General features: G+C 33.8%; 1 protein-coding gene across 1 annotated transcript; it reads right to left on the bottom strand.

Moving 5' to 3' along the window:
- Nucleotides 1-4,138: 4,138 nt before the first annotated feature.
- Nucleotides 4,139-16,749, bottom strand: LOC111058501 (transient receptor potential channel pyrexia). Its single transcript, XM_039433062.1, has 7 exons — nucleotides 16,405-16,749; nucleotides 13,050-13,453; nucleotides 11,966-12,295; nucleotides 10,966-11,158; nucleotides 9,256-10,332; nucleotides 8,351-8,602; nucleotides 4,139-5,337 (listed from the first exon to the last, which is right to left on the bottom strand). Exons 1-7 carry the CDS (start codon nucleotides 16,708-16,710, stop codon nucleotides 4,624-4,626), a joined length of 3,276 nt encoding a protein of 1,091 aa, XP_039288996.1. The 5' UTR covers nucleotides 16,711-16,749; the 3' UTR covers nucleotides 4,139-4,623.
- Nucleotides 16,750-22,998: the final 6,249 nt, after the last annotated feature.

Genomic DNA, 22,998 nt, shown 5'->3' on the forward strand with positions numbered 1-22,998 from the left:
ACGAGTGCACATACACAGTCATATGCATATTACATTTACTCCTCTACATATATATATACAGAGAAAACTATTAAAGCATAGATAAAGGATAAGCGTAAGTTTATATAGAGTAAAACAATAACAAAACACCTATATTGGTGTAACATATTGGTGTTTTTACTGTTTTAATGTATAAATGTAAAATTTTCTGTTGCTGATACTAACTTTTGTTGCTGTCTTTGCAGATCGTAACAGATGGAACAATAACAGGACAAGAGAGAATACAAACGGCTTTACTCCTCAAACACAAACTAAAACAAAACACCTATATTTCTTGTCTCTGGTTATAGCTACAGGATTATACTATTAAGATTGATTTATTATAATGGTATTTCCTATTAAATAGGAGGGTACTTTCAATATATTTCCCTTGGAGCATTACAAGAGAAGAGAATAGTCACCATGCTGGCTTCAGAATCTAGGAAGAGATAATAATAAGCAATATAAAAAATATGAGGTTCTTACATGTGACGAAATTGAAAATACGGGCTAATCTGAGAGATGATTTCGTAGAAAATATACCTTCAGAAAAACAATCTTCACTCAGTGCCACTCAGAACTCTGGCGTTGATTCGCAATAATCGAGATCAGTGATAACTATCACGAGAATTCACTTGGTGTAAAGTACAATACTAATAGTAGCTTTGATTTGATATGTGAAACTATTTAATATTCGAGTTGCCTATTATTGATGATAATCCAACAAATTCTTATCTCCCGAATTTGAACTCACTCGTGATTGCTCAACACAGAATGAAGCAGAAGCTATTATACCCCATTCTGTAAAATGAATACAGCAATATTATGATACGTTAAGAACTCCTTTGATGGAATAAATTTTATCTCACTGCTTGGACACATTAATTATAGCTAAAATTCTATTTCATATCAATACAATTCTTTTGTCATTTCTAGGAAAGTTGCTGTCAGGAAGCTACTGCAAAGCTACCGTACAGTTTTTGAGGCAACGATTGCGAGAAAATAAAAATACCCTAACTCTTCATTCTCTAGTTCTTTCCATCCTAATTCGTCTTTTCCGTACTGCTTGTGTCCAAACTTCATGCTATCCCTTTCTGGCTGAACTCTATCAAGAAAATAACAAGCTGTTTTAGGCGTCCCTTACATTTAAAAGTTTTTTCAGTACTAAGAGAAACCGACCCTGCTTTCTTATTCCAGCACTACAGAACTACTTTCACATTATTTCTCTCTGGGGAACACTTTCTTCACCTTACACGTTTTCTACACAAACAACGTTCTCTTGTTTCGTTGGCAGGCAATACAAGAAAATTACCATCAGCCTACACACAAGAATCTCAGACAAATTAAAAATCACACGAGGATTAATAAAAGTAGTAATCGTTTACAAGTGAATCAGAGAAGGATATGGAACTTGTTGAATAACTAATCATTGATCAATGATTAGATGTTCAATCAACTAATAATTGAAACAGAAACAAGAAACACTATGTTCCAATGAGCATGACTTGCAATTCTATTGAATCTGTATCATGCAGAACTGTTGTAGTGTGGGTGTGGCAGTTATATCTGTCAAATCATCCTAATAATTCATTTATGTAAGGATAAAAATTCAAAAGAGTGATAATCAAATTCGAATTCAAATTCATTTTATTGAGCCAAAAAAAGAACATACAGGCCTTCGAAGATCAGAAGGCATTTCCTTCATAGCTGTACCTTTTGACTCGCGCTTCGTTCCCGGCAGGGGGCTTCGCCCCCTGCACCCCCAGTAGGGTGGGTTAGCAGCCTCCGCGCTTCGCGCTCCGTTTTTGCAAAACATGCTCAGCAGACAAGTCGTCTCTTCCTATCCTATTTTTTGCAAATAGATAATATAAATTGTTCATGGAATAAAAAATGCTTTGGAGTCTAATTCATATTACCTTTCTCTCTGCTCTGAACTCTAAATAGAACAATATATAATAATAGCAGTATTGCTTTATAATAATTATATCCTTAGTTATGTATGACAGTACACAAAAATGTGTGTCGGGAACACACGTAGTAATTCACAATCCAGGCGAAAAAGATTCATACCTTCGATATTAACAGTTATCATCATCCATTTTGTAACCCAATTACAGACAAATCTGTTTTCAATATAGGAGAGTCATAGAATAATTAATCTATAAATTTACCACAGCGACTTTCAACAGTCTTACATTTATTGAATAATTTTTTTTCAAAGAAATCAGCTATAAGCTAATTTTGTCGAAAATTTATAATTACTATAAAATTAAAAGGTCTAGTATTACCGTTTCCACATACTATCCTATTCTACTGATTATTTTGTTGTATTGGGACTGTACTGTCATCACAGTAAATTGCAAAAAAATTTCAGAAATCTATCCTATTTATTTATTTTATTCTCTTCTATTCCAATCAGTTGAAACAAAAATTTTCATTTAAAGTGATGAACTATAATTAAATACAATACTATTCGTTGCATACTGAGACCATGAAGAAGATTCGTGTAGCAAAGGGATAAGTGATGAACATTGAGTTTGAAGGATCTCATGTTACCTGATATCCTTGACGCTAGGAGGATGAGACGCTGTTATTGGGTGGAATAGCATATCACTTGGGGAGTAATTATACCTCTATGCACTGTTGAATTAGTGTCCAGGGCATTGTTAATACCCACTATAAGCCAGCTTCCAGTACAACCTCTCGTCTGTTATGAGATCATTAATAATTAATAGAGAGAACATGAATGTTATAACAACTGACAAACTACTCATGTATTGTAAGGAATCAACTGTTCTCGAATTCAGGAAACATGAAATTATGAAGATATCAATCAGAGTAGCATAGAAAACTATACATTCTTTAGCTATTCCAGACTCCCATTACAGGAATTTTGCATCATTCCGAGTAACGAAAAAGCTTTTGTAGAAGATAGAGGAAATCACGTGTTGAAAAAGTAGACCAAGATAGTAAGATAACTTCTTATACAAACAAATAGATAAACAAACTTTCCAGCATTTTTTCAACAATATTCAATTATTTCAAATTACATGTATTTGTTATGAAATTACAAGTATATTGATACGATATTATCAATATAATTTCCAAAACCTTTCATAACAAGTTCTTGTCATTTTATATACGGTAATTGAATATTGTTGAAAAAATGCTGGAAAGTTTGTTTATTTTTTTGATTGTGTAAGAAGTAGACCTAGATTCTAAACATATCGGTTTAGGAATCCATGGATTCTTCTTCCAACATGATGTAATAACTTTTGATTTCATTATAGCTTATTCTAAACATATATTCTAACATATATACAACATATATTCTAACAATATTCTAAACATATCGGTTTAGGAATCCATGGATTCTTCTTCCAACATGATGTGATAACTTTTGATTTAATTATAGCTTGTTCGGAGCCGGAATTACTAACTTTCCGCCCCGACTAGCTAGAGTTAATCTCCGAAATTCATATTAGATTGGAAAACTATAGCAGCTTAAGAAATATTGTAATTTTTCAAAGATTATACTAGTTTGATTACACTTTTATTTGAGAATTGGAGAAAATAATAATTGAAACGAGAAAGGCAGAACTCATGACACCAAAAATATGGAAGTGGCTTTGCTAACGGGTAAGCCATGCCCCAAATTCAACGAGCAGTCTCATTGGACAAAGATTTGCATGTAACGTTGTCGAGCTGCTTGCTTCCTATTGGTAGTGAACTGTGAAGGTCAAATGACGATTGATCAACCCATTGGCCAATCAGACAGCTCCTTTGTTTTGGAGGTGTGGACTACTAATTCAGCCACTCCGCCCGCATTAATTTCATGTTATTGATATGCTGAGTGGAGTATTCAACGATTTAGAATGCAATGAAAGGGCTATTATTTATTTATGTATTCTAGGAGAGACTGGAAAGTATAAACCCAATACACACAGATCACACTTGAATGACTTGGCTAAGAGTTAAGAAATTTAATATTCACCAGTTTATCATTAATTTTCCTGAAGCATTTTTTCAGATTTCCATTCAAATAGCTCTCACTATCAAAATTCAATAGAATATTGATTCTTGATCATTTTGTCTTCAAAATAATTAGAAGTACTGACAGTTTTCTTTTGAAACAAGAAAATGGCAGACAATTTATTTAAAGTTCAAATACAAAGATAAAAAATATACATTAGTATAACTCACTATAGTTTAATCTCTACATTCGTTTCCAACTTAGTTTGTTCACATCACAGTTAGCATGTTATGAACAGTTGGATCACAGTTGGTTACAAGCTGGAAACAACTTTAGAATTACATGAATCACGTCACTTTCAATAATGTGTTTGTACGATAGAGGTTCTCATTTATTGGTTCTCAACTCTATAATCATGTGCATCATAACTTTGCACATCATGGATTATAAAGAGTTCATGAATGATAATAAAATTGTCACTCAAGTCATTAATTTCTTCAATCATTATTTAATGCATCAGAATATGAAATGAATTGAAAATGTGACAAGGAAGGAATCAAATCGGTTTTGAAGAGTCATTCAAGAAAATCTGCGATTTTGATAGCGTGAAACATCAATTCATTATTATCACATCAATGAGCCAATGACTGATCCTTCATTGACTGCAATTCATCTTTCAATTTAGCAATTTCTTCAAGAATACATTGTAATTTGGATTCGGATACGTTTGATTTACAGTGTTCGCAGATGGAATCAACCGGCTTTTCAGTTCTAAGATCATTTTTACATGATACATTCATGGATGTTTCTGGACATGAGTTGTAGTTGTAGTTGTTTTTGTAAAGCTCATCAACTTTATTAATCATTGATTGATGAAGACTTAGAGGAAGAATGCTTCTGCTGTTTCTCAGCGGTCTAATTTTGAATGTGAAATACGAAGGAGCCGCACGCATACTTTTGAGGCTCCTTCCTGCTCTTTTGGGCATTATTTTCAGAAACACATCATTGTAAACTAACTCTTCGAGCAAATCTAAAAAGTCAATATGCTTAATTATTCTACTAACTCTTCCTTGATCCTCAAGTAATGCTATATCACTAACAGCTATGCCCACCATGAGGTTCATCATAACAATAGACACTAGTATGAGGAAAACCAGGAATATAGTTCTCGCTAAATAGTCCTGTCCTTCTCTCGCACTGAACAAGTCACCGTAGTCGTACTCAGTCATCATCACCATGACCTTCAAAAATGAGAGCCAAAATGACACGAACGGCTCTGAGGATTGAAATAATACCATGAAAGCAAAGCTGAAGCCAACTATAAGGCAGGAGAAGGTGACCAGCACCTAAAAATAGAAGAATGAACGTTAATAATTTTTCATATTTAAAATTCAACTGAGTAGGCTACAGCTAGTACAATAATTAGCTAGTTCATGAGAACACCTCCAATGCTATAGTGAGGTTCACGCCATAATGACAGTGTTTGATTATTCTATTGCTATCCTTGTCTATCGTTCAACAGAGCGGATAGCGCTATCACTCTTTCTCGCTTCGCTCTGTTGCCAGATCGGTTTTTAACAATGTAGAAATATAATTTATTAACAAAATATATTATCTTGATTATGAAAATTCATTATAAAATTATTGAAAAATATAATCTCTTGCTTATTAAAATATAATTGATTATTTTAAACGAGAATGAACAGTTAATATTACATCAATAGACCTGTATCAGCTACCGTCTATAGAAGGCATTGACAAGACAGAGGTTTGGCAACGTTTTTCCACTATCTTTCTCCACTGCCATTATAACGTGGACATCACTATAGATATGATTTTTTCCAAGATTCTGAAGAAAAATAAAAATTTTCAACAATAATGAAAAACTTCAAGTCCGCTGTTATTTCAAGGCTAGTTGAAAGCTGTTGAAGCCAAGTTGAAAGCTAGATGCAAAAAAAACGTCTTTGTCCCACTTTAAAAGTACTACTACAAAGGTAGTCTACTAAAAATAGACTCTGTATTTCAACTAGCTTTTCCTCAATAATTCATCAGCTATTTCTGTCAAGGAAAATATTAAACAGCTTATCAACTATTTTAAATAGAATTTTCAATGTCTTGAATTGAGACATTCTTGCCTGTTTTAAAACAACAGCTCTAGCTACAAATTATTGTTTCTCTACAGGAGGTATTACAAAAATGTTATCTCCATTGAATCAGGTGTCACTAGCACTCTAGTGATATTCACTTGAAACTGTCAGTAGGCCTACTCCTCATGAATAGCATCTATACTAACTCTCCAGATGCAGATGCAATCAATGCTAACTGATTGAGGTGCATCACACTATAGCAACCAGCATAGAAGTAGTGAATGAGGAAGAATAGCACAACATAATATTATCAAGTTCATTTATTTTTTTAAGCATTTATTTATTTATTTATTTATTATTTATTTATTTATTTATTTATTTATTTATTTATTATTTATTTATTTATTTATTTATTTATTTATTTATTTATTTATTATTTATTTATTTATTTATTTATTTATTTATTTATTTATTTATTTATTTATTTAATTTATTTTATTTATTTATTTATTATTTATTTATTTATTTATTTATTATTTATTTATTTATTTATTTATTTATTTATTTATTATTTATTTATTTATTTATTTATTTATTATTTATTTATTATTTATTTATTTATATTATTTATTTATTTATTTATTTATTTATTTATTTATTTATTTATTTATTTATTTATTTATTTACAATGCAAATAGCATACAAGTAGTGCATGAGGAAGAAGTAGCATAACATAATTAAGTTTAATGAAATACTCGTATTGTGGACACATCAGTTTATCCTGCGGCATTAATAAATTAAATAATGAAGTGCGATGCTTTGAGGGAATTGCAGAAGAGTAGCGAACAACATTCGAAGATTAGGGTTTAAAGCCTTCAGCCCCCTGAAATATTATTGTAACAGCTATTACAGTATTAAACTCCTCGTATATGGAATACTCACATTAAAGTACCATCTTGAATGAAAAAGACTAAGAAATTGTCAAAAAACCACTGATTTGACTTTTTGACAATTTCTTAGTCTTTTTCATTCAATATGAATAATCACCACAATATCAACTTCTCAACTACACAAAAAGTACCATCTGTACTCAACGTTAGTAGACGTCTATCTGTCTTCTAACTTTGATCTGTACTGACTTCTTCAACATGGCTTATTCTAATTATCATGATTAGTTTATGATTAGAGATATGATTTGTGTCATTTTTGCTACTAGACTGAAGGTTTTGACAAAATTTTTCGAAATAACTTTGATGACATAAGAGAGTTTTTACGTTTTATTGCAATTAACTTTCCAATTAGTGGTTCGGAGCCCACGCAGAATTCCGTTGCTCACACATCACGAGTATCACATATCACACAACATATCACATGACCCATTATGATGTCTCTACCAATAAAAAATATGAACACAATTCAGGATACTCGAATGTTGAAATAATGGACATTGTTATATGAATACATGTCAGTACCGTAGTAATCACATCTTCACATCTATACTTGTAGACTTGTCTCACTCACATCTTCTATAAAAAATTATGTATCATTGTATGTCACTAGCTTATGTCGTCCAGTATTATGTATCATATATGAGTACCCGTCAGTAGTAATAATATCTTTACATCTTTAGTCCGTACAAAATAACTTTCGATTTGGGACAAACATGCGCATCAGAGAAAGCATACAGCGGGAGGGATACAGAGGCGCTAAGTTCCGTTTCTGAACCGGCCAGCGTTCTCCAACTTCTAGTGACTGTTCATTTGCTCATGCTACACATGCAAAGTTTCCCATCTGAAAGCAGTCAGACGACTGACTGTAATCGACAAATTGCCAACTGCGCTTCTACCTATCCTATCTACCTACCTCTATTGATCACTGTAATTGGCTGATCTCCCTCAATTTCTCTGCGCCGCGCTGTTCTTCCAAGCTATAATTAATTTTGTACGTACTATAATACCTGTATACTCTATGATTGATACATTAATTGATCTTCATTGACAGCTGCAATATACAAAGGCTTAAGCCGTTCTATTGCACATAAAATTGTCTATTATTATTATTATATTATTATTATTATTATTATTATTATTATTATTATTATATTATTATTATTATATTATTATTATTATTATTACTCGTATCACTCACATCTTTTAAATAATTGATGTCTGGATATTATCTGGAGCTTATCAAAAATAGAAAGTATCATCCAGTATCGCTCATCAAAATTAAGAGTCTTCCAGTGCAATTTGGAAATTATGATGATGCCTACCTTTATCACATTCTGAGCTACTTTGCAGAACATGAGAATGCTGAAGCCCCAATTTGGGAGACAGGCCAGAAGGAAGAGCAGCTCAGACCATGAGCACAGTATGATGACTGCTGAAATCGAAGATCTAGTTTGCATGTCTGAGTCAGAATCCAACACAAGTGTCCAAACTGTGAGAACCATTATCGTTGCTTTCAACCATGACTCAATTTTCAGGAAATAGCAACGTCGCAGTGTTAATGCTTGATAGATCTCCTGTGAAGCAAATACGAATATTATGTCTATTATTCAGATACTGTGGCCTGATTAATGGAATAGTCCCATTGAAATGATTCATTATGATATGTCGCTGAGCCTCTTAATTATACTTGTCGATATTTCATGATTATTCAATAAGCAACATAAAAAAGATTTAATAATCATTAGTTTTATAGACTGATTCTAATCCTCGGTTCATTTCATACAAACTTTCACTTGGAATAATTTCTAACTGACTTGTTCTACTAAAATAACTCTTCTTGAATAATTAAATAAAAACACACATATGTCGTCAAATTCTACACAGTTTCGGTACCCAACCATGGTACCATAGTTTCGGATCCTTCTTAATAATAAGCTTACTACTAATATGAATCAAGAACTGTTGGGGTGACTTCTTCCAGGGTGAATCAGGGTGACCTCTTCCCATGCTTTTGCAAAATGAAGTATGATAATCATTCGTATTGGAATTCATCAAGACATTCAAAGAATAATTTGAAAAAATGTCATCTAAATTTTCAATTCATATATTTTTAGAACTCGATTATTAAAGCGTATAGCTTTGAATGTTTATTGATTCATTAGGTGTAAGTCTAGCAGATACTCATGGTAAATTATAGTTAATTTAATAATTTATGGTGAATACTCACCACTGGACCAATTATCAGTAGAGAACCCAATGCCAGTAATTTGTTGAACATAACAACTGATTCCGATGAGACCAGAGGAGAACTCGAAACATATTCCTTGACAAAACTGATGATGGGATTATTTTGCTGGGTGCTCTGATTATTATTATTCGTAACTCTCTCCAACATTGTAACAGATAGAGCAGTGAATGATACAGTAAAAGTAACATACAACAAGACGACTGCTATAAAAAATATTTTCAATCTTTGCCATTTCAGATACAGAAAACTTTCGATCATTGGGTGTAAAAGTGTCTTCTCCAGGAAATAATCATTATTTATGTTGATCAGCGAAACAAGAGCTTTGAGCTGTCTTTTCTCCCTGTCTGAAGGTATCAGAACATTGTATTTGTACTTGATTTGGCAGTGGATGTGGTTGGTAGGGTGTCCATTTGTCTCAATAGATTCATCGAAGATTCGTTGGAAGAAAGTGTGTGGTTGAGGGATGAAGCAGGCTATGAGATCCACGGCAGTGTTAGGGTTCCCAGCTCGATCGACCACTTGCTTCGATAGATCAGCCCCATGAACAATCATAAAATGGACACAATCAACTTTTCCCGATCTTGCAGCCACATGCAGTGGGTACCAGTTATCATCATTGGGGATGCTGAGTAATGATCTGTCAAACTGTACCAGAAACTCCACAACCTTCAAATGTCCATACCTTGCCGCCAAATGAAGGCACGTTCCTCTCGAAATCAAGTAGTCACCAACCACACCAGTCTTCTGTTTGACATCACCTCCATACTCTATGAGCACTCTCACACAATCAACAAGTCCTTTCCTGCAGGCCAATTGCAAAGGGGTCATCCCTTCGAACATTTCTGACACCATCGTCCTCTCACCAAAGTCCAACAGGAGTCTCAATGTCTCTGGAGATGAGTTCTCAGCAGCCATATGTAACAGAGATTTATTATTTGGTTGCGATAATGATACTTGAGCTCCAGCTGTCAGCAACAGACTGACACAGGCTGCTGAAGATTTCTTGACTGCATTCCATAAGGGTGTCTGATTTTTGTTGTTTATCGAGTTTACCAGCTATAAAGAAAAAATCAACAATGAATTCAAATTACCGTATAAGAAAATGAATATAACTGACTCACTACTCCACTCATGCAACTTGATTCCAAGCTTGCTAACAATCTCGTTCAACTTGAAGGAAGCAAGAAAGTATAGACCCTCTTTCAGTTTTCATACTTTGCTTTATCGGAACAGTAGCCTAATCGGCTGTACCGACACAGATAGAATGTGCTCATGAGGTATAAACTGTCATCTATATTGAATATTCAATTGTAATCTATTTATAGATTGAGAAGTTATCACCCTAGTTCATGAAAGTATAGTGAAATTCTTATATCTTGTCTCATATAGCCCATATTGCCGCTTAAATCATTTTAAAAAATGAACAAATAAACAACTAAAATGCCTTCAATCTCCAGCTTTATCAGATACTGAATATAACACAGAATAATTGCGTTTTACAGCTCACTGGACTCTAGAATGTGTTCGACTGTGATTCTTGATTTAAATAATGAATAAGCTGAGCTTCAATGTTCATTATAATTAATGACTGTTTCAATTCATGCAATCAATCTCATGACTGTGTTTTACATTCAATTTATTTATGGGAATAAAATCAATTCATTTAGTAGAATGAGGTTTTCTACTCACAGTTATACCTGTGTCGAATTGCACCAATTCTGATAGCAGATCTGCATTGCCTAGTCGAGCAGCAACATGTAGAACATTCGAATTATCCTGTGAGCTCAGACTCAATTCAGCACCATTGTTGAGAAAATAGTCAATGCCTTCTATCCATTCTATTTCCACGGCTAGGAACAGGAGAGTTCTTCCTACCAGGTCACTATAACATTTTCGAAAATAATACAAAATAAATCACTTCACATCTTAACATAACCGAGGTTCGAAAGTTTCTATAGTGATACCGATCTAAGAAATTCATGACTCATGAGTGTTCCAAGCATGAATATGATAAGGAAGCTGTGACTCGAATAAATTGAACTGTCTGCATACACAATATTTCTGGATTTATAGATATTGGCGTACAGAAAACTGTGCAGTTCGAGAGAAATAGTAATTCAATCTCTTCTTCCACCTCAATAGGTGGCATTTTCATATTCAGTTCCAATGCTCATTGTGGTCTACATTTTATTCTGATGCATTAAATGCTCATTTTTATTATGAATAATTGAGAATTACATGAGAATTACAATAATATTTACAAAAGATGTATGATAATGATTCAATGATTCAGAATTACACAACTTACAGAAAAGTGCCACAGCCTAAACGCCCAAAACGGTTCCTATTCTAATTTATACAAAATAATAATTCATTATAAATCTGGTTTCAAATGGAGCGATCTCACCTAGAAGAACATCTACTGACAAGTTAGTAGATGTATCATACTTGATTTGAATACAGAGTTTGTAAATAATTCCTGTATGATTGAAGTATTCTTTCAAAATGTTACTCATTTATAAGTGCAAAGCAGTTTTAAATCCAGACAAAATTAAATGAACCTCTCTACAATTAGCCCCAGCATTATTTCTGCGCAACAACTAAATCCACACATCTGATACTGAAATCATTGTCAAATGATATTATTGAAACTAAAATTATCTCACAAACTTATAATTAATATACTCACTTTATATTAATTAGATGCTGCATGCCATTTTCAAGAATTGTAGTTACAATATCTAAGCGCCTCATAATAACAGCTCGGTGAAGAGGTGTAAACCCATCCTTATCAAAAGCGCTCAGGTTTACCTCAAATTCATCATTTTTTAATGACAAGCTCTTTAGTAGCTCAATATTTCCTGATATCACAACTGTATGAAGACATGTAACTGGCTTTTTTATGTCGCCTTCTCTTCTTATACGAATTCTTAAATTATTTTCGCCACTCATTTCAGGCAGGTTTTCTATTGATTTTCTCCATTTTTCAAAGAGCAGTTGTATGACATCTCCTGTAGTCCTGTTGAAGACAACAAAGGTCACTGTATTGAATAGTGGACTCCTACTGCATAATCAATATATTTGTTCAATGATAAGCTTTGTAAACAAGTATTTTGTAATAGATTGATAGTGTTTATTAATATACCAACTAATATGGAGAACTGGATATGTACATGAAAAACCTTGATAGGCTTCATTGCATTCGTGATAATGCTCAATTTGCTTCAAGAGCTATGAAAGATAATATAATTTAAAAATGTATGTATTCAGGGCTTCTCATTTTTTATTTATTAAAATAACATCATAGTAGACTACCCTTTTTGAAGAGTTTTTGATATAAATGGAAAGAATAAATTAGATTAATGAATAAAATTGGAAATCATAATTTGGCGTTAGTATTTGTGCTAACTTCTGTGAGTTGCATGCACTATATTGCTGAAGTTATCTTTCAGTTACATGGTCGATTTGATTGTAAAAAGTATTGGAGATTGATTTGGGCGTAGTGCTTGTAGTCTCTCTTGTACTTGTAATAATGAAATTATTGTCAAGGTTAGACTTGAAATGGATTAATGTGAATTTGAGGCGCGGTTCTCACAAGCGCGATTCGATAAGCAACTCACATCAGATACGACACTAATCACTCATAACAATGCAATAAATTGGTTTTGAGAGCCGATCTAGTATCTACTGGTGTCATCATGAAATTTTTGGGAATGTTAAAATGCGAATCGTATCGCACTTGTGGAAACAGCACCGTATCAGACTCAACTCACTCAATGTTGGCACCTCCTTTGTCGTGTTCTTCTATAATTGGCGGAATGTACATCTTTCTCAAGACACTAGAAGACTTTCCATCATTAGTTTCACTGTCACTGTTACTACTTTCATCGGACAGATCACTTTTTGAACTATCAGAAAACAAAGGCATCTTTCCAGCTATTGTAAAAGCTCTCGCACCTAAAGTCAAATTATCGAAGGAGTTTTTTGATGAGTCGTATTGGATGCCTGGACTTTGAGAGATAACTTTCTTCTCTCCAGCCACATCTAAGGGTGACAGGCCCCTGTCATCTAAGAGTCCAGGATCAGCTCCATTGGTCAGCAGAAATTTAACGCAACGACTTCTCGACCACTGGGATGCTGCATGTAGGGGTGTAATGCCGCTCTGCAATTCGGGCATCTGTTGAAAGGCGAATTCAAATCTATCTATGAATATAATACAGTAATTCAATATTTTTCAAAATGTATGAATTCAGGGCTAATTTCTTGTATTTATGAAATAGAGTTATAGTCCCATTTAAAATTAATAAAATAATAAAACAAGAAAACAAATTGTAACTACTAGTTTCGGTGATCACACCATCGTCAGGTTATACCCAGATACTAGTAGTTCTGCGAACAGTAGACCTCGCTCATGAATAGCCTACAACTTTCAAACTAATGAGAAGGGCCATTAAGAAAGTACAGTATATTGTGAAGATTTATCCATGTCATCTATTATTTTGTCCATTGAAAGTGCTTAAGAAATTGCTTCCAGGGACACCGGACTTATAAAAATGTCTCTCAAGGAGATAACTTCATATCGTCCCCATATTTACAATATTACAAATTTTCTAACAATTAATTATAAGAAATTGGTCAACTGACAGAAAAATGGAATATGCAGTAGGCAATTTAGACGATGAATCGTCTCACAGACGATAGTGAGACGGAAAATGATTCTAAATAAGATTGGTTTGTTGGTGACAATGACAGGAGGTTGCTAATAATGTTTTTCATGAAAAGTGGATTCAATGTTATGGCGGCTTGTTATGCCTATGCAATATGTTTATGCTCACAAGTCGGTTTCCGATCTCGTAAAAAAAGATTCCGATACTAAAACGAAAACAAGAGCTAACTAAGCTGTGTTGCTGTGATGTCTCCGGCAGGTTCAGTAGGTCTAGAAACTATACATCTATGAAACAGGGAAATATCGTGTTGAAAAGGGGAGAAGAAATGGGTGCAATCAAGTGAGAAGTTTTCTCCACTTAATAAATACAGTATGATTTGGAGCGGCTCAGACGTTTCAAGGTTCACCGCTGACAACTCTTGTCCTCTATCGATAGCATTCCAACGATACCATTCATTCAATGCAGCACATTTTACATTTTAGAGCGGCACAATTTATATTCAATTTATATTAGAACCGGAGGTTTCATCAAAAATCGTTACACATACGTTTCTGCGCCTTGTTTCAAAGAACTTGTATGCCAAATTTCATCCAAATCGGACAAGAACTGTACAAGAATAGTAACTCTATTATATAAAAAAGAATACAGTAAATAAATAATAAAATCGATAGAAGAACTGTTTGAAGCAAAAACTTCACAGGAAAAAATAGAATAAGATGAGGAAGAGAAGACAGAAAATAAAGCAATCGGTCATGATTCAATATAGTTGTAACAAATGTTCCACAAGAAAGCCATACGATGGAATATCCTAATCATTTCACGAACAACGCAATATAGGTAGGTAATGTTATAAGTATTTCATAGGAAGCAATAAGTAGCCTCAATCACCTTTTGAAAGCATGTATTCAATCGGAAGGTCGCTATCCATTTATTTTTTGTAATTGTATAAATATTTAAAAATCATAGAACATATTCTTTAGGAAGAATAGAATTCTAGTTTAACTTTTCCAAAGGTGTGAATTATTTGTCTGATGGAACAATATTTATTGTCAATTTGAGAGACGAACTAGGATTCACACACGTAGGCCTATGACTATAAATGGTATTTCAAGTGAAAGTTGAGAGTTTTTTTCTACAACAACGGGAAAACACTGTTGATTCTGTATTTTGAATCATGACTGATTGTTTTTTTCTCTTTTCATCCTCATCCTTAATTCTAATGATAAGTGTGGATAGGGAAGTGAGTAAGAAATTTGCTGTACTTGTTATTTCATCACTATCCTAGAAGGTTACGGAAACAGAAAACAGAAAAGAATATGATTGAGTGATTCAGGAATATTTATTAGAGTATTCCTCCCATCAGCTATGACTTTTATTCTACGGCAGTAGAGTCCAAAGACGAATGAGCCTATTAGGTTTGTCATATGTGAGCCTACCTCAAAGCATCTCATTATAGCCATACATAAATTCTTCGTCCTTCTTCAGCCTAGTAAAAGAAACTACAAGAAAAAAAGAAGCTTTTGAATTTCTATTCCTGACTGACATTTTATTTGGAATCAATAATTCGATTTTTGTGAATTAAAGTCATGGTGAGCCTTACTTTTATAGAAGTTTGACTTATTTAATTTGGTTCACTATTCTTCAGTGAAGATCGATAGGAGGAGATAATGATTGATTAGTTGTTGACACTGCAATCCAAAATCTTAATTCATTTATTGACCGAGCGAAGTGAGTTCTAAGATCCAAGTTGGAGGTTTGGTATTTCTCTTAATGTTTAAATGTTTGAATGTTTAAATGTTTATATGTTTATATGTTGCGCATTTACGGCGAAACGCGGTAATAGATTCTCATGAAATTTGACAGGTATGTTCTTTTTTTAATTGCGCGTCGACGTATATACAAAGTTTTTGGAAATTTTGCATTTCAAGTATAATATGAAAGGAAAAACGAGCCTCCTTCATACGCCAATATTAGAGTGATAATTAGACTATAGAATTATTCATCATAAATCAGTTGACAAGTGATCACACAGATGTGTGGAGAAGCCAGTCTATTGCTTTATTTCCATAAGGTCTATAGTTTCAATCAGGTACTTATGGATGAGAATACTGCGTGAGGTCTACTGTTCACAGAACTACTAGTGTCTGTAGATTACTGGCTATTTATGATAAGTTCCACGTGACTTTTTATGAAGTTCAGAATACATAAATCGATGTACGTGAACCATATTCAAATATAATTTTGTTAAATGCAAAATTTCAGCTCTATAAATTTTCAACTCAGTCAATAGAATTTTGTCTGTGATAATAATATTCTACTCTATTATTGTCATACGAAAATCATCTTGGAAAAACAAAGCTGATAAACCAATCGCTCTATGAATGAAACCTATGCTGAATGTATAGGCTCATATTTCATTCAAAAAATCAATTAAAATTATTTAATTAATCAATGCACCAACCTGTGGAGGAAGTAGCTCGGCATGCTTGTGCACCCACGAATCAAAACTGCACGTCTTCAAGTCATTCACTTTGCCCGTGATTGGCATATTCACAAGCAACTCCAGTTGCTCCTTTTTTCCATTGTCGTTGCTTCCATCGAGAAGGATCTTCAGTATGGCAAGGAAGCCACTTGCAGCTGCTATGTGAACAGCTGTTCTGTTCTTGAAATCTCTGATCATGACGTCTGCTCCGAGGGTGGCCAGCTCTTGCACCAACTTGGAGTGTCCCCATGCTGTGGCCACTATGATTGGCGTGGCTCCGTTCATCCGGCATTGGGAGTTCACGTCCGCCGACCCGTCTTGGATAAGGCTGCAAGTAAAAAAAATCCGAATATAGAATTCATACAGTTCTTAACAAGTTCTAGCAGGTAACCCGTGCTCAGCAAGGGTCTATTTTAAAACTTCACAAACTGAAAACTTGACGTAATGAAATCTTGAAGAATTGAAAATAGGCCTATAACCATCCTCAGTTAATCAAGAATCTATAGGTAGAATTTCAAGTTGATCAGTCCAGTAGTTCAGACGTGATGAAGAGTCAAACATAATTTTCCTATCCCGTACGTGTATAAGCCAGTTCCTTTCTTTACCTGAGCCAGCCAGGTCACACGATATTATTATTATTCTTTATCATAGTTATTTATCATAAGTCAGTTCTTTATTATAGTATAGATAGATGATCCCTAGATAGTTCCTGAGCTTTGAGTGGAAAAATGGTTTGATCGGATATGTAGGATAATGGCAGAGATATTGATGAGAGTAGAGCTTTAGATGAGTTACAAGCCACTGAAAAGTGCTTTTCTAGATCATAACTGATAATTGGAAGAACTAACCTCAAGCAGTCACTGTTTCACCGGGAAACCAATAGCATGACGTTAATGTAAATCATAGTTCACCTGTGCCATAGGTCGGTCTTACTTGCAACGACATCCACTCCTATGTCTTCTAGATTGATGAGATACATTGGTTGATCTTTCAACGATCACTGATTTGAATATAGTGAGGTCCCCGTTATAATGACAGTGGTGAAAGATAGGAGAACAACGTTTCCGAACCTCTGTCTTGTCAATCAGATAGCTGATACAGTTTTATTGATGTAATATTATTTGTGTTCATTCTCGTTTAAAATAATAAATTGCATTCTATTTAGCAAGAAATTATATTTTTTAATACCTTCATAATACATTTTCATAAATAAAGATGAAATATTAATTCTACATTGTAAAAAGACGATCTGACAACAGAGCAAAGCGAGAAAGAGATAGCGCTATCCGCTTTGTTGAATGATAGACAAGGATAGCAATACCATTGCTATTCAAACACTGCCATTATAACGTGGACCCCACTATAGTTATGAAGTCTCAATACTATTGAGTGATTCTATCTTATTGTCATTACTCATTACTAATTGAATGACATTACCTTATTCTTATTACTATTACTATTACTATTACTATTACTATTACTATTTAATGACGTTACAGTTGGAAGCCTCACTTTTTGAGAAAATAGTTGTTTCTTCATATGAATGCGCAATAATTTCAGCTCTATGAACTTTTTTCTTTTAATAGAGATGTGGCCAGATTGATTGGAGTATGAGCTGTGAGCAGTGCGTGGTTTTGCAATAGATATACGAGTTATTCAAATAATGTTCTGTGAAGAACTGAGTTATGAATATAAAGAGTTTGAAATCCAGACCACTCTAGTACCGTATGCCCAAATAGTTATATATTATTTCGAAGGAGTATCAACGAGCTGACAAATATATTATTTTTGTATGGGAATCATGAAGTCAGTCAGTATCAGCTTGTCATGAATCATGGAATTTCTCAAATCCAAATAATGAGAGCATCGCTATTTATAATTATGTGAAGGATCATCCAGTCCGGATCCGAGGCTTGTTATTAGTTCTGAAAGCGATTTCGAATTTAATTTGGGATGGAAGAATACCAGAAAATATAAAGATTATGTTATATGAGAAGTATTATGTACCTATCATGTTGTATGGTGCTGAGACATGGGCGATGAGAGAGAATGGAGTAGAATATAAGCAGGAGAAATGAGGTACCTCTGGGCAATAAAGGGAGAGATACGTAGAGACAGAGTTAGGAATGAGGAGATAAGAAGAGAACTGAAATTGGAAAGCATAAGGGGAACGATAGAACGCATGAGACTACGCTGGTTTGGACATGTGAAGAGAATGGGAGAGGATCAGCTGCCAAAGAAAATGGAAGAGATGAGGATTGAAGGAAGGAGACCAAGAGGACGATGGAAAGACATAGTGGTCAACGAAGTGGAGAAGAGAGAACAGATGGCGTCAGGTTGAAGACGAGCGTTGGAGGGAAGACCGAGGAAGATGAGGAGGCATTGTTCATACCCAGACCCGGCACTAGCTGGAACGGGACACGAATATGTATGTATGTATATGTATGAAGGATCATATAAATAATTTTGAGTTAAATGTCAAAAATCTGGTTTGGCGCACTCACACAACTTTCCTTGCTCATTGAACTGTAGGCCCCATTCTTAAAGGAGAATAATTTAGGGGAATAACATAATGACGATTGGCAGCAACATATTTGAAACTACGATCAGACTACTATATATGTGTATATATTATTGTTTTCAGAGTACTTTTTCCTTTGTGTAAATTGTGAAATCCGATATTTTTTAAAAGTCGTCAAAACAGCTGTTCTACAGATGAAATATCTCGACTATGTGTTATTTTTATGAACTGCTCTACCTACCTACCTTATGCACGAGAAGGAGGTTACAAAGTCCATTTCTCAAGGATGGGGTGGACCCCCCATAATTTTCCCAGAAAGGAGACTCATGCCAGTTTATAGAGCTGATAAATAACTATACAGGGTATGAATTAAATAAAAAAATCGGTCAAGTCATTTTTCAGAAAATCGTAAAAAACATGGTTTTTTAGTAATCATCCGCCATTTTTCTCAAGAATATTATAGAGATCCTGCAATTTTCCCAGAAATGAGACTTATGTCAGTCGATAGGGCTTATGAATAGCTATCCATGGTATTTATTTAAAGGAAATCGTTAGAGCCGTTTTCGAGAAAACCTTGAAAAACATGGATTTTTAGTGATTATCCGCCATTTTTCTCAAGAATATTACGGAGCTCATGCAATTTTCCCAGAAATCAGAACCATGTCAGTTGATAGGGCTTATAAATAGCTATAGTCTACATGGTATAAATTTGGAGAAAATCGTTAGAGCCGTTTTCGAGAAAACCATGAGAAACATGGTTTTTTAGTAATTATCCGCCATTTTTTCCGCCATCTTGAATTGCATTTCATTGAATTTCTTATTTTCGGATCCTCATGGTATAAGGACCTTAAGTTTAAAATTTCACGTTGATCGGTTAATTAACGTATAGAAAACTTGAAATTAGGGTACATTATTTTTTTTTTTTTTTTGGTAAGCAATACTTTCCTTACCTATGGTAATAGGGCAAGGAAAGTAAAAATACTATTGAATACGAATTACTTCAGAGTGCATGGCATGAAAAATCTGCAAAATTAATACAGTAATAAATAGCTCCGTACATTGTATTTTGTGAGTAAATGCTTCAATCAGTCACTTCTCACAAAAGTGATAAGAGCTTTTCAGGTTTATAATGAAATCTTTCGAGGAAGTTTAATGCCGATTATCATCAGACCTAAAATATGCTGGCAATCTGAATATAAAAAAAACTATTGACTTAGCCTATAACAAAACAAAACATTTTTCTCCAGGAATGGGAAAGGGGTGCAGGAGTTTATTAGAAAACTTAGACTAAACGGAAGCCATCTTTACTTTAATCGCTTATTTATGACTATCCTGTTGATTAACTCCTGCAAAGTTGCACAAGCACCGTGAACTTTACTCCCAAGAACTTGTCAACTTCCTGGAGCGTAAAGCACTTTCGCATAATATTTACGGCAAATTTCAACTCACCTCCAGCTACAAACTAGAGATTCAAGCTCTTCTTATTATGGAAATACTCAATAAGGTGAGTCCACTGTATATACTATGTAAATACTCTAAGGTGTAAATACTCTAAAGTGAGTCTTCGAAGCCTGCGCTTCGAAGGATTCAGTAATAAACTGGACTTACAGATAAATACTGTAAGTCTGACATCACCTTCTGTATTTTAATTTCGAATCGCAAATCAATTATCAACATTGGCCTTTCCATCAATATAAAAATAATTTATTATTGATTTTATCTTATATTTATTCAATTGAGGCTATCTTAATTTTTTAGCACATTCAGATACGTATGCTCAATACCAGTTTGATTACATCTCGACTTCAAACCAACAATCCGTAACTAGACACTTTATAATAATTCCACAAAATTGATCTAACCATAATAAAAAAATTAATATTGTCAAATTTCACTGAAAATTTATTAAAAACTTTAAAACAGTACGGTACCATGGTTTTACGTTTACCAACGCATCAGTACAGCTGATGATGCGTTGGTGAACGTGAAACCATGGTACTGTTTTAAAGTTTTTAATAAATTTTCAGTGAAATTTGACAATATCCTTGTTTTCTTATTATGGAGAGATTTCACAATATCACCATCAATTCTACTAATTTTATTATGATCTAACCATGTACGGTTTCAATAATTGGCACTTGATGTAAGATGCTATTGAGTGTAGGGGCCTCAATCTCATGGCATTCTAATGAATAATGATGGTTTCAAAAAAATATGTATCATATTTCTATTCTCAATATTGTTATTGTGTCCATACTCAAAACAGAATCTTTATTTGAAGTTGATATACCCCTTCAACTATTTATATGTCTACAGCATCAGTGTCTTCTTTCTTTGATTATCATATCCGACTGAAAGTCGTGTATATAGTAAATACCGTCTTCCATGTATCCAAACGTAATGTTAGCCTATTCCTTCCGTTATTTTTATGCTAACACTTGACCGGCACTTGATAAACTGATAATTCACTATAAACTGTTCATTGCAGTCCAAATTTCCCAAGAAATAATTAATATTACTCACATCATGAATACTTACGATGGAAATCCAGTTTCGAAAATGTAACAAGTCTAAAAAAGCTCCTCTTAATTGAGTAGCATTACATTATTTGAACTTGAGAAACGATGTGTTGTGAACTATTCCAGCATTGCGCACATTGTAAAAAACATTGATATTCACATGAAGTATAATTGTAGCCTACAATGAACAATTATTTTTATTGTGATTACTTGATGTTTATCGATTGTACCGTAGTCCGTAGACCTACTAACATTGTGAGTCGAGCACCGGTATTACTGTTTATCAAATCGCTACATGTCGTCAATACTATCTACCGTCTCCTACTGATTGCAGACTTCAAAACGTATGAGGAAAACATCAACATTTCCTACTTGTTATTCTTTACCAAGCTTATAAAATTAGTCTTGGAGGGGGACGTGACTAGTTGCAACCAAAGACCAGAGTCTGAGAATAAGTGGTTCTACAGGTAATCATTAGATAACTTGAAACTCATGAGCGGTATGAACTTGAACAAGTTCAACAGCTTCTAATCATGATTTAGCCTTGCAAGGCTATTTATAAAAATAGTCTACACGTGACTGAAAAACTCAAATATTCAATAATTATCATTTCTTACCTGTACCTATTGTGAGAGAGGTAGTTGATATTTTACTATTTTCTGAACTATTAAATTATTTACAACAATATGGGAGCATATGGAACCGTCGTAGCAATGAATGAATGAATGTAGCCTATTGTTATTGACTCTATTATAACTGTATACTGTATTGAATCTATGTATTGTATATTTAAAACGCCAATATAGGTCTCTATGTCTCACAGACATTCATAGATGAATAAGAAAATAGACGTTTCATGATACAAAGTATAGGGTTGGAAATGAAATATGGATCATTTTAAGTAGCCGTTACACACTCATTTTCGAACGAAACTAGAAAAACTTTTCTTCTCACTAGTGTAAACTTCAAATACTTTGCCATTTTAATGATAAGAGAGGAAATCAAGTGGTCAATATTACTATTCCTTAATCAATTGTACTACAATTTTTCCTCACTAATTATGAAAATGGCGAAATTGAAGGTAGACACTAGAAAATTCAGATCAGATTCGTTTAAATGATAAGTGATAACTTCTAGTCTATTTCAAATTATTCATACTCCATTGCTGCCCAAAAAATTTTACAATTAACTCAATAATATACCAGAGTTTGTAAAAGATGGCAATTTGATGATTTTCAATGCAATATTATTATTATTATCCTTATATCCCTATATATTATCCTTTATATACTCAAACATTCAAAAGATGTTTATGAATGTGTATGGGGAAACTTCATGATTGAACTTCGTTCAACCATTCTTAACTGTTTCCCTGGAATGGTCTCTGTTAAATTCATTTTTCCAGGAGGGAGAGATTCATCAAGACAGATCTGACGACAAATGGAAATCGCACAGGAATACGCGCTACCGTGCAGTACGTCTCGTCTTATAAAATACTAGCCGTCAGGCTCGCTTCGCTCGCCGTATCCGTCT

Source organism: Nilaparvata lugens, chromosome 7 (assembly GCF_014356525.2).
Source record: "Nilaparvata lugens isolate BPH chromosome 7, ASM1435652v1, whole genome shotgun sequence".
Classification (NCBI taxonomy): domain Eukaryota; kingdom Metazoa; phylum Arthropoda; class Insecta; order Hemiptera; family Delphacidae; genus Nilaparvata; species Nilaparvata lugens.